At 41.2% G+C, this 12,873-nt stretch overlaps 1 protein-coding gene across 5 annotated transcripts in view; it reads right to left on the bottom strand.

Annotated features, from left to right (window-relative positions):
* Positions 1 to 12,873, bottom strand: part of PRDM16 (PR/SET domain 16) — a 135,138-nt gene that overhangs the window by 4,733 nt on the left and 117,532 nt on the right. For 4 of the 5 annotated variants that reach the window (XM_089656638.1, XM_089656639.1, XM_089656640.1 and 1 more), the window contains 2 exons: positions 7,956 to 8,195; positions 2,465 to 2,639 (listed from right to left, as the gene is read on the bottom strand). In XM_089656638.1, the coding sequence (XP_089512764.1) occupies positions 2,465 to 2,639; positions 7,956 to 8,195 (415 nt within the window). The remainder of the gene's footprint in view (positions 1 to 2,464; positions 2,640 to 7,955; positions 8,196 to 12,873) is intronic. The other variant, XM_089656642.1, reaches the window with a different exon arrangement.

Below are 12,873 nucleotides of genomic sequence, written 5' to 3'. Positions count from 1 at the left end.
ATACATTTTTAACCCTCAGGACAGCATTGTCTGATATATATATATATATATATACATATATATATATATATTTAAATAGAATGATGACTAAACTCTTTTAAACCCAGCCCCTGAAGAACATCAGTTATACACACATAGAATTGCAAGAAGATCACGGGTGGAACAACAAGCTCATTGTGTTTATTAGATAGTACATTTTTTAGCACTCAGAACAGTTTGGTCTAAAAAGAAAATAATTTTAGAGCTATTTTAGTAGATCAAGAACTATGCACTTCTAAACCCAGCCCCTGAAGAACATCATTTAGATGAATAAATATCTAATAGCAAGAAGATTACCAACAAGTTCATTGTGTTTGTTGGAGAGCATATTTTTTTAACCTTCAGGACAGTTTTTTGCATGAAAAATCATTTTGTAGTTATTTAAAAAAATTAAGAACTATGCCCTTCTAAACCCCGCCCCTGAAGAACATCAGTTAGATTTATAAATATCTAATTGCAAGGAGATTGTAACAACAAGTTCATTGTGTTTGTTGGAGAGCATATTTTTTCAGCCTTCAAAAGTTTTGTGCATGAAAAATAATTTTATAGTTATTTAAATAGATTAAGAACTAAGCGCTTCTAAACCCCGCCCCTGAAGAACATCAGTTAGATTTTTAAATATCTAATTACAAGGAGATTACCAATGTAATAACAAGTTCATTGTGTTTGTTGGAGAGCATATTTTTTTAGCCTTCAGGACAGTTTTGTGCATGAAAAATAGTTTTATAGTTATTTTAAAAAATAAAAACTATGCCATTCTAAACCCAGCCCCTGAAGAACATCAGTTGGATTTATAAATATCTAATAACAAGAAGATTCCCGATTTAACAACAAGTTCATTGCATTTGTTAGAGAGCACATTTTTTCAGCCTTCAAAACAGTTTTGTGCATGAAAAATCATTTTGTAGTTATTTAAATAGATTAAGAACTAAGAGCTTCTAAACCCCGCCCCTGAAGAACATCAGTTAGATTTATAAATATCTAATAACAAGAAGATTACTGATGTAACAACAAGTTCATTGTGTTTGTTGGAGAGCATATTTTTTTTAGCTTTCAGGACAGTTTGGTGCATGAAAAATAGTTTTATAGTTATTTAAAAATAATTAAGAACTATGCCATTCTAAACCCAGCCCCTGAAGAACATCAGTTAGATTTATAAATATCTAATAACAAGAAGATTCCCGATTTAACAAGTTCGTTGCGTTTGTTAGAGAGCACTTTTTTTCAGCCTTCAAAACAGTTTTGTGCATGAAAAATAATTTTATAGTTATTTAAATAGATTAACAACTAAGCGCTTCTAAACCCCGCCCCTGAAGAACATCAGTTATACACACATTCAATAGCAAGAATATTTCCAAAATGTAACAATATGTTTCAAGCATATTGTGTGTTTGGTATAAAATACAATATCTTTTTTTTACTCATGACATATTACAAGTTAAAGTTTTTTTTTTATTTGGTAATATTTTTTTTTTTTTATTATTCACATACCACTGAACACAGACAGTTAGTACATTGAGCAAAATTAGCCGACACGTAACAAAAACATGCAAATGATTTGCTTTGAAACAGAAGACAACACAAAGTTGCAAAACCAGCATTTTACTTCCTCGTCGGCTATGAAAAGTTGCAGAACTTAGTGTGAATATCTGGTGACTTGCACCACCAAATTTCTGCAATTAGCTTCATTTGGGTTTAGGCTTTTTTTTTTTTCTTTTTTTTTAATTGCTGTAATGCTTTCCTATTTCAATTCATCTGTCTATAACGCTGCTACAGAGGAATTAATTAACTCATTACGATAGGAAAATTAAATGTGGTTATTTGAGAATGTATTTTGATTAGATGATTGATGTTATGTCAAAAATACCCAAACTGGGTGGGAATTTGCATAATCTTCAAAGCGAACTGTAATTAATTCGAGTTTAACCCATATGGGTCTATATTAATTTGTGAAAATACAATATGGGAAATTATTTGCAAATTCTTGGAGGTTTTTCTTTTTTTTTTTTTTTTTTTTAAATTTAAAAAATATTTGAAAGCAAAGAATAAAAAAATAGCATTTTTAATTTTTTTTTCTTTTTACAATTTCTGCAAGGTATGTATAAACAACACTATACTGTATTAATTAATCTTCAAAGGGAACTGTAATTAATTTGAGCTGAACCCATATGGGTCTATATTAATTTGTGAAAATAAAATATGGGAAATTATTTGCAAATTCTTGGAGGTTTTTCTTTTTTTTTTTGTTTTTAAATTTAAAAAATATTTGAAAGCAAAGAATAAAAAAATGGCATTTTTAAATTTTTTTTTTTTTTTACAATTTCTGCAATGTATGTATAAACAACACTATACTGTATTAATTAAAGCTGTATAAATATAGTTAACGAGGCAAGCTATGTAAAATAATTCTGTAGTCTTTACCTACCTGGGTTTTTGCCTGCCTGTACAGTGATTCTTTTATTGCCTCAGAGTCTAAGGTGGAATTAAACACATCTTTTGCGTCAAATGCTTCCTCTGCTGTTTTTCGAAGGTCCAGCCCCTTCCCAAAATTCGGAATTTGCTCCACATCTAACAGACGGGCATCTTCCTCCTCAATACACCTGTACCAATGACCATGGGGGAGGGGAAGGGGATGACCCTTCATTAGCTATTCCATTCAGGCTAGCCAATGGTGCAAATTTGCTACAGGATCTGGTGCTACGCATGCACATGTAATGGGAATTTACAGACACAAGCCGCATGCATGGAAGGAGGCAGTCAGTAATGGGTGAAGGCCATAGGATTTTTAGTGGAATAAAAGGACACGCTGGTGGCGGTTTTTCACTTTCAAAAATTTCAAAATGATTGGCTTGTACACTCTTTTGTGCAGACATTTAATTTTTATTTATTTTTTTTTATTTTCTCTGCCTGTTTGCATTGTACACCCATTACCATGGTGTACAGTGCAAAGTTACTCTTGACAAAGACTACCGAGTCTTAAGGTGGAACTAAAGTCTCCATACTTACCTGTCCCAATGTCCTGTGTCGGCATTTGGAGTGCCGGTCTTCAGGCCTCTTCATTGGCTGGGAGGGGGATGACATCACTCCTGCGCATGCGCAGGAGGCCATAATCCCACCATTTGGAGACCAAGCCGGCACTGTAAGCTCATTACCATGGTGTACAGTGCAAAGTTACTTTTGACAAAGACTACCGAGTCTTAAGGTGGAACTAAAGTCTCCATACTTACCTGTCCCAATGTCCTGTGTCGGCATTTGGAGTGCCGGTCTTCAGGCCTCTTCATTGGCTGGGAGGGGGATGACATCACTCCTGCGCATGCGCAGGAGGCCATAATCCCACCATTTGGAGACCAAGCCGGCACTGTAAGCTCATTACCATGGTGTACAGTGCAAAGTTACTCTTGACAAAGACTACTGAGTCTTAAGGAGGAACTAAAGTCTCCATACTTACCTGTCCCAATGTCCTGTGTCGGCATTTGGAGCGCCGGTCTTCAGTCCTCTTCATTGGCCAGGAGGGGGATGACATCACTCCTGCGCATGCACAGGAGGCCGTCATCCCGCCACTTGGAGACCAAGCCGGCACTGTAAGCTCATTACCATGGAGTACAGTGCAAAGTTACTCTTGACAAAGACTACCAAGTCTTAAGGTGGAACTATTCTCCATATTTACCTGTCCCAAGGTCCTGTGCCAGCATTTGGAGTGCTGGTCTTCAGGCCTCTTCATTGGCTGGAGGGGGAATGACATCACGTCATCCCACCACTTGGAGACCAACGCAGCACTGGGTTTACCCTCTAAAGGATTTGCAATTATTTAAAGCAATGCTTACAATTTACTCATGCTGACCCCACTGCATAGCCAGTCAGGTGACACACCTATTATCTGGTTCAGAAATGACATTTCCTGTATCACCTCCCCATCTTATTCATTGGACATTGGAACAGCACCATGACCCCCATCCAGTTAGAGAGCAGGTGGTCCAGGAAGCTGCAAGGCTGAACCAAGAATCAGTAGAGTGGTTGAGGTGTGTAAATCACAAGAATACCCATAGAGAATAATAAATCCTTCGGGCAGTAAAAAAAAAAGAATGCCGTGTGTTTAGCCGTTTGCCTAGAAGTTGTACTTTTAAGGGAAACTATAGGTTTTTTTTTACATGGTGGCAGAAAGAAAAATTCATTACATATGCAGATGCATACAACAAGGTGAACAAAGCCTTACAGTTTTTATTTTGAAAAGCAGCCTGAGTAGTAAAGCCTATCTTCTGCCAGCATGCTGCACAGAAGAACCCTTGCTCTCTGTGTGGAAACCAGAGGTCGCTCTATAGAAGTCTGCCACACCTCCTGCTGAGTTAGAGCTGGAGCACTCCAATCAGCAAGTTCATGCTCCCTGATGATTGGAGAGATCCAGTTCTAACTGAGCAGAGGGCGGCATGTGGAACCTTTGCAGAGAAACCACTGCTTCCACACAGAAAGCAAAGGTCCTTCTCTGTAGTATGCCGGATAGGGACAGGCTTTTCTGCCAAACAGTAGGACCTTGAAGACCTTTTATTTTGATGTTTGTGGAATGTATTTGGCTGATTCATTTGGGCTTTAAACAGGAATGATGACCACATTCCCCTGACATATGGATGGGCACTTGCAATCTCTATAAAATATACAGTAATCATTCATAAATTACGTACCTAGATTACAGGTCAATGTTACAATATTAACTCAATTTGTTGGAAAACCATTATAGTCAGGGGCGGACTGACCATTTGGAAACTCGGCCACTGCCCGAGGGCCTGGGGTCAGTAGGGGGACCCATGAGATGCCCCTGGTACCTTTTTCATAGGCTTTTTTTGAGTTTGGGCAAGGACACAGGGGCCCCATGATCCCCTTTTGCCCGGGGGCCACATGAGTTGTCAGTCTACCACTGAATATAGTTCCCCTTCACATCTTTACAGCCTCCTAATGGCAAAAGGGTGGGTTTTAATGACCACGTGCCACATATATGCATTATTGGGGTGGCTGATGTTTCTGTTCTATGAACGTGCTCATTTTGTTGGAAAACCATTATAGGTCCCCTTCATGTCTTTATGGCCTCCTAATGGCAAAAGGGTGGGTTTTAATGACCACGTGCCACACATATGCATTGTTGGGGTGGCTGATGTTTCTGTTCTATGAGCGTGCTCACTGCACACTCCAAGCACAGAGACCAAGCTATGAAAGACAGCTCTTGGTCCCCATTAATGTCAGTAGCCAATGGGAAAGGCTCTCAATTACACGACCAACATGGCAGCCAATCACAAGTGGTAACGTGATTGGCTGATCTTTCCCGCCCCCGGTGTTCAGAACTTTTTAAAGTTACGCCAGGGAGGGCAGGAAAGGTTTAAGCAGAGAGCAACATAAAACAAACAACCAAACAAACCATACTTAAAGCTTAGGGTCACGGAATAAAATAGTCATGACAACTCTGATGAAAACTCTGAGCATTATACCCAAAGGTGGGAAATATATTTAGTAAATGCTGCACAAGCATGTGTACAAACCAACAACAACAACAAAAAAATCCTCTGAATGTGGAAAACCCCTTAAAGACAAAGACAGCCACACATGAAAATGACTAGATACAGTTAACACGATGAATGGTACAGAATACACATATTGTTAAATATTATATTGTTTTTTTTATGCTTTGCTAGAAGATGAGATCTACTAAATGTGTGATCGCTAAATACAAACCAGTCAACACAGGGTTAACCAACTCTGGCCAACTTGTCTACACACATGGTGGCAACTAACGCAGGTCAGATACATTGTGGCCTGCTAATGACCACATGTCCACAATGGTTTTGCCATTTCTTATACGCAGTAATTGTGGCCCTAGCTAAATATCTTTTATTTTTAAAGTATAAGTAAATCCCAGGTTTTTTTTAATTTTTGATAGCGTGTGGGAAGTGTTAAAACCCTGGCCCCAATAAGGAGATCAGCTTTCCCTTTTACTCCCTGTGACCATTGTCTCTGGTACAGAAAGTAATGGGAAATCCAAAATTTTGGAAGTGAAGTAAGGGGAAATTGTCCAACGGCGACAACTCTTCCAATAACCGCTGTCTAAGAGTGGATTTTCCCTCACTTTGTAGACTTTTCCTCTTTGATCCTGTTGTGTGTCTGAGGCAGAAAGCAAAAGAAAATCTCGCTTTCTCCCAAAAGGCCAAAGAAAACAAAAAAAAACTAATTTGGGCCTATGCTATCTAAAACAAACATTTTCATAACTAAAACACCTCCTGTTAGATGCTCAGGAGTGAAGGAAGTAACCAAGGGTGGACTGACAACTCATGGGGCCCCCGGGCAATAGGGTATCATGGGGCCTATGAAAAAGGTACCAGGGACATCTCATTGGGTCCCCTACTGAACCCGGGCCCTCGGGCAGTGCCCGAGTTTCCAAATGGTCAGTCCGCCCCTGGAAGTAACATTATGGTTAAAGGTATAAAGGTACAAAATATAGTTAATTAATTCGAGAAACCATTAATGTCTATCAAAATGAGCCTCTCAAAAATCCTGGAGCTTTGGTCCAGAGCAGTGGTCTCCAAACTGCAGCCTGAGGGCTGGATGTGGCCCTTTGGTTGCCCTTGGGGTGCTATTCCACCAACTGACACCAATGATGGGACATCATTCCTCCCACTGAAACCATCAGTGGCACCATTTTTCCCATTCATACCAACAATAGGTTCGTACTTCCCCCATTAAAGCTAATGATGAGGCTTTTTTTATGCTAACTGATGCCAGGGCATTTTCTATTCACATTGGCCACAGTCCAGTCCCCACAAAGCCTGAAGGAGAGAAAACTGGCCCTTTACTTAGAAAGTTTGGAGACCTCTGGTCTAGAGCAGCGATCTCCAAACTACAGTCCGTGGGTTGCATCTAGCCTGCTGCACAATTTTTTCCATGAAAATAATGGTGGCAGTATAGGCATCAGTTTGTGTATCCTAACATGGAGTCTGGTGCATCCACTCCCAGCCAGACGTGATCCTCCCCCAGTTTCTATCTCAGAGCCCCCCCTTCCCCTCCATGTATGGACCAGAGTTCCTCAGTCCATACATGCTCCCTCCTCCTTCCCCTGTTGGGCACACAGGGATGGATATACAGGTGGACTCTGCTGGGCACTCCTGAATATAACTGGGGGCTCTGATGGGCACTCCAGGATGTAAGGGGGGGGAAAAATGCACAATGTGGCGCTCATACTGAACATTTTGGAGAACCCTGATCTAGAGGAAAGCAACACAGACCCTCCCTATGCAACAAAAGACATTAAGTTGTCCAAACTATTCCTACCACATTCATGTCGTTTAACAGCTCAATACCAGAGCCTAAGCAGACAACAGATTGGTACTGTTGTCGAATGGCTTAGGCCAGGCTTAACATCAGTAGGGACAAGACTTAGGTCCAAGCTGAGGTCAACACCAAGGAAAAAGTGACAGCAACTGGGATTCCTCGAGTGCCATCTGGGAGATATAAAATGTTCTTGTAGGCACCATTTTGTCTCTGCTTCAAGTTTTCTATTTTCTAAGTTTAACTTTTATTATTTCAATCTGATAAATGTTGATCTTTTGTCACCCAGACAGGCACCAGAATTTTTTTTCTCCACTTTAATGTTCCTCAAAAGCCTGAAAATGTCTATCTTGTTTTAGCTGAATGATGTATTTGGAGAATTTTTCAAGTAAAACCTTGAACAATGACAAGCGATTATGTCGTTATAAAAAAAAGTAAATTTTGTAAGCTCTACTAGATGTCATGACATGGAATCGGTATGTGGCTACTGTGTGACTGTTAGCTATTAGGCAACCTTTGCTTCCATTAGTATTGGTGCAATGGCAATGTAACACATAAATGGGTCACAAACATCAAACATGACATCAATGAGCTTCAAAGAGAAAACTGACCTTCGTGTGTGGTCAAAGCTCATATTAAGGGATGTGGGTTCTTCATCTTCCTCATCCTCCTCATATGCTTCCTGGGTTTCCATTGTTGGAGAAACCGTTTCATCTTGTGACTTCCCTGTTAGACTTCCATCTTCATAGTCTTCTTCTAGATCATCTTCCTCATCCTCGTCTACATCTTCTGGTTTCTGGCTGACTAGGCCACAACACTTGGAACTGCTATCGATGTCTTGAATTTCTGTTCTAAAATACCGGAATGAGGAGACAACAAACATTTTCAGTAATGAGCATGTCTAAAGAGGTTCTTTAAGAAAAAAAAAACAGACTACTAGGTAACTCCTCCGTAGATTATTCATGTAGAAGACAAATAATGAAAACCAGTGTTGACTGTGGTGGTTAAAGGGTTAAAAAGTGTTTTTCAGTTTCGAATATATATATTTTTTCCATAATGATTAAAACCTGTTTTATATCTATCATCTTCATCCCTTTCAAGAGTTTTCTCTATACTTCCTGCTCTTTAGATACAAGAAGAGAAAGAAAATGACTCCAACGTGAGACAATTCTCCTCTTGGACAGTTATCACCAGCACATGTACACTTTATAGTGTGTTGAGGATCAAATTTGTTATTTACTGCATGGAAGCATACTTAGGGCCAATTAGCAATGTATTAATATTGGTACCCCCCCTCCCCAATTAGCACCCCAAAACACATACATGAATGCGCACATAGATGTAAAACCAATCCCTTTTTTTGTAAATTTGGAGCTAGGTGTCTCAAACATGAAATATATTCATAATTTCATGCCCATGTTTTCTCTTGTATTTCTATGTGCACTACCTGTGAATGTACGGAGCAGGGGCAGACTGACAACTCATGAGTCCCCCGGGCAATAGGGGATCATGGGGCCCCTGTGTCCTTGCCCAAACTCAAAAAAGCCTATGAAAAGGGTACCAGGGGAATCTCGTGGGGCCCCCTACTGACCCCGGGCCCTCGAGCAGTGCCAAATGGTCAGTCCACCCCTTTTACGGAGAGTACTTGGTGTTACAATTGAACAAAAAGCTTAATGGGGTGGTGGGATGGGTGATGCTTTTGTTTGATGGGAAATGTGGACCCCCACTGTAGCCACCCCTGCCCGTGTGCCTCAGTTCGATATGGGGCATGCATGCACTTTATCATGGCACTAAAAGAGCGACTATGTAGTTTCTATATGGGCAATGATATGAACATTATATCACGTCTTCAGTGTGCGTGCTTTTGTCTGGGTTAGGGAGCACATGCTCTTTGTTACCACTGGGGGTGAGGGACCATGTATTCCTGACATTGGCTTGACCTGGGACAGGGGCGCACTTGGGCTTTTTTATCACTATAGATGAGGGACCATGTACTTCTTACATGGGCTTGACTTGGAACAGGGGTGCACATGTGCTTTTTTACCATTGGGGATGAGGGACCTTGTACTTGTAAGGGATTTCCGGTAAGACGAACTGCAAATAGAAATGCGCATAGAAACATCTGGGGAAGAGTGATTGGTTATGCGCATGCGCACGGAAATACGCGATCGCGCACACGCACGTGCACACGCACAGCGAAGATTGGCGCCAGACGGACTATTTAAAGGGTGTCTCTGCCCATGTTGACTGCTGACTGGTCTTCAGCACCCCCCGTTTCCTGCTCGTTCCTGTGTGATTCCCTTGTTGCTGACCCGGCTTGTTCATGACCTGACTCTGATTACTCTCCTGCTTGATACTGGTTCCTGACTTCGGCTCTGCTCCTGACTTCGGCTTTGTTTCTGATTTTGTACCTTGCTGTCTGCCTGTTGATGACCCCGGATATTCCTATGACACTGCTCCTGTCTCTCACCCTTGCTTCCTGCCTTGCTCTGGTGCACACCTGGCGATCTACCATACCAGCTCTGCATGTTACTACTGTGCCTGAATTGGAGGTTCATCAGTCTTCCAAGGTCATCATCTGCAAGACCATAAGCAACATCTACTGGCGCTCTTGTCCCCCTGGTCCCTAGACACCCTCTGTTCCACCTCCAGTGGGGTCAGGGCTAGTGACACAAGTGAGGCCGACCTCGTCATTTCAGTCTCCTATCAAGTACGTGACAGTACTCCTGACACGGGCTAACTTAGGACAAGAGTATGCTTTTTCATCTTCGAGGATGAGAAACCACGTACTCCTGGAGTGGGCGGTCATGTGACAATTATGTGACGTCTATCGTGTACTCCCCCTGGCAGGAAGTACTTTTGGAATAATCGGAAACAAGGAGTTCCCAGTGTCCAAAAGAACGCACTTTTGATAGTAGATTAAGAGGCATTTATTGAGAATAATGAGAAGTACATCAAACGTGTTTTGGGAAGAAAGACTCTCCCTTCTTCACGGCTGTTGCTGAACGCTATTAAGTAGGAAAGATTTCCATGCCGGTTATATATTTTCCAGGTTTTCGAAGGAAAAGTGACCGATGTCATTCCAGGGGCAGCACGCGTTGTTTTGATAATACTCGTCATTCTCAATAAGCGCCTCCTAATCTACCATCAAAAGTGCATTCCTTTGGACACCTATTATTCTAAATGTATTTGTGGAAATGACCCTAAGGCCATACTAGAAAGGCAGCAGCCCAAACCCTAAGAGGGTTTATCGCCAGTATCCACCATTGGGCACAACTGATTGAAAGGACATCTCCCAAACCACCCACACAACCACCCACCTACGACCAATGATGGATCCAGTCATTCCAGCGCAGTCTTCAGCACAAACATGGCAGGAAGTACATAGAAGCGACATTGAGTCACAAGGAGCGAGTGACTGTGACTTACAACAACAAAGTGTAAAGGTTGAGACATATTTTGAAAAAAAAAATACTTGGCGCTGTAGGTTTTCTTGGTGGAAACCAATAATTTAAGGAAAAAAAAGAGGGTTTAAGGTTACTTGGAGAATTTAGAACCCAACTGAGTTTTTCTCATTTTGTACTAGACTCCCTCTGAAATCATCTTACAACAACAATATCAGGAAAGGGTCGTGACTACTTAGCAAGGTCTAACCGGGTCAACCTAATCCAAGCGGCCTGCAGTTTTTAGTGTTGACTTTTCATCCATCATTTTTGACTTATATCAAAATGAGGTGGAAAAAAAACAACAAATCTTGCAGGTAAAAGAAAAAGCGAGGGAGATAAAAGAAATAAAAAATAAAACACATCCATACACGAATGTTGTTGTCTATATGTTTTTGTAAAGAATAAACAAAAACAATTAATAAAACTATGAAATAAACTAAAAAAGAAAATATGTTCAGTTCCTTTTTTTTTTTTATACATTTGTAGTATTTTATATCATTTATCAGTTATAACCGATCTGAATATTGAAAGTATATAAGTGTATTTGTTCTGTTCAGCTTTTTGCGAGACAAAAAAAAAAAAAGCCTTAATAACGATGTTTTTTATTGCAGTGCCTTTTTCCTGAATGGTCTTTTTCTGAGTCCTGGATCATGTCACTTAATCTAAACACATAAGTGGCATGTTTGTCTTTGACTGCTCCGGCTCAGTTATTCTTTATGATAAATGCCCACATTTGATTCCCTCTCAGGAATAGTTATGCCACTCTGAAATGGATTCCTTTTGTCTATCTTTATCCCGCAGCAGGAAAGGTTGAATGATCTCCAGTTTCCTTCAGGAAATGCCACACGAAGTCTATTTCTTAAGTATGCAACCTAATTCTTTCACACCCTCTTCCCCAAGACACAAACTCCATAAACTGGTGATTAATGGGACAGACACAAAGCACAAGAACCATACCGTGTTGTGAAATTACACAGCCATTTTAGATAAGGCCATATGCCTGTGAATTTATGGTCTGGTTGAGAAACAGACTTGTAGTCTATGTGCCTTCTGCTGGCACCCTTGATGGAGTGTCAACGGTATTTACCATTTCACTGCAAAGCCATTTAAAATAAATTAGAAAGCGGCTCTGTTTTCTAAAAAAAAAATCTGAAAAAGTTAAAGAATGGCTCCTGCAATAGAATTCTCTGGGAACTCACTTCTCGAGTAAGCAGAAAGCCCAGACTCTGCAGTCTTCATGCACTAAAGCCTTCATAACCTTCAAACCCTATACCAGGGTTTCTCAACCAGGGTTCTTCTAGGAGTTGCTAGGGGTTCCTTGAGCACAGGGGCGGACTGACCATTTGGAAACTCGGGCACTGCCCGCGGGCCCAGGGTCAGTAGGGGGCCCAATGAGATGCCCCTGGTACGTTTTTCATAGGCTTTTTTGAGTTTGGGCAAGTACACAGGGGCCCCATGATCCCCTATTGCCCGGGGGCCCTATGAGTTGTCAGTCCGCCCCTGCTTGAGCAATAAGCAATTTCTGCCTCTCACTCAAGTGCCCACTGGCACTATTGATCTTTTTAGCTATCTGTAAGAGGGAATTCTTCCCAATGACCATTACACTGATTTACTGTGAGCTGTAATTAAGTTTTAGTAAAGATTTTCTGGAGCCAAAAAGTTATTTCAGAGGGTCCTTCATGATAAAAAGGTTGAGAAAGGCTGTTCTACATACTCGTGAAGGTCCCTCTGTGCTCAGTGATTCTCTCACTTGCCCCTGTGTCACTACTGTGTCCATGGGCATATTTACTACAAGGCAAACAAGGCATTTGCCTAGAGTTGCATTTTTAGGGAGGCAGCACTGACCCCTGGAAGAAGGGATATATGCAGCATGGGGACTAGGTGGGATCCGAGAGAGGCGGCGGGCTGCTTGATGGTGTATGCAGAGCCCGGCTGTCATTCCTGGGGATGTCCAGAGCTGTGAAGGTGAGTGTCTTTCTCTCTGACCCCCTCTGGAGGTGGGGGTGAGTGGGTGTTAGTAGAAGGCTCTCTCGGGTGGGGGAGATGGGCCAGGGGTGTTGTTCGTCACTGTCAGGCTCTCTCC

Source organism: Staurois parvus, unplaced genomic scaffold, assembly GCF_062004578.1.
Source record: "Staurois parvus isolate SC_StPar_1 unplaced genomic scaffold, SC_StPar_1.0 ptg000924l, whole genome shotgun sequence".
Taxonomy (NCBI): domain Eukaryota; kingdom Metazoa; phylum Chordata; class Amphibia; order Anura; family Ranidae; genus Staurois; species Staurois parvus.
This window is presented reverse-complemented; position numbering and strand designations above follow the sequence as displayed.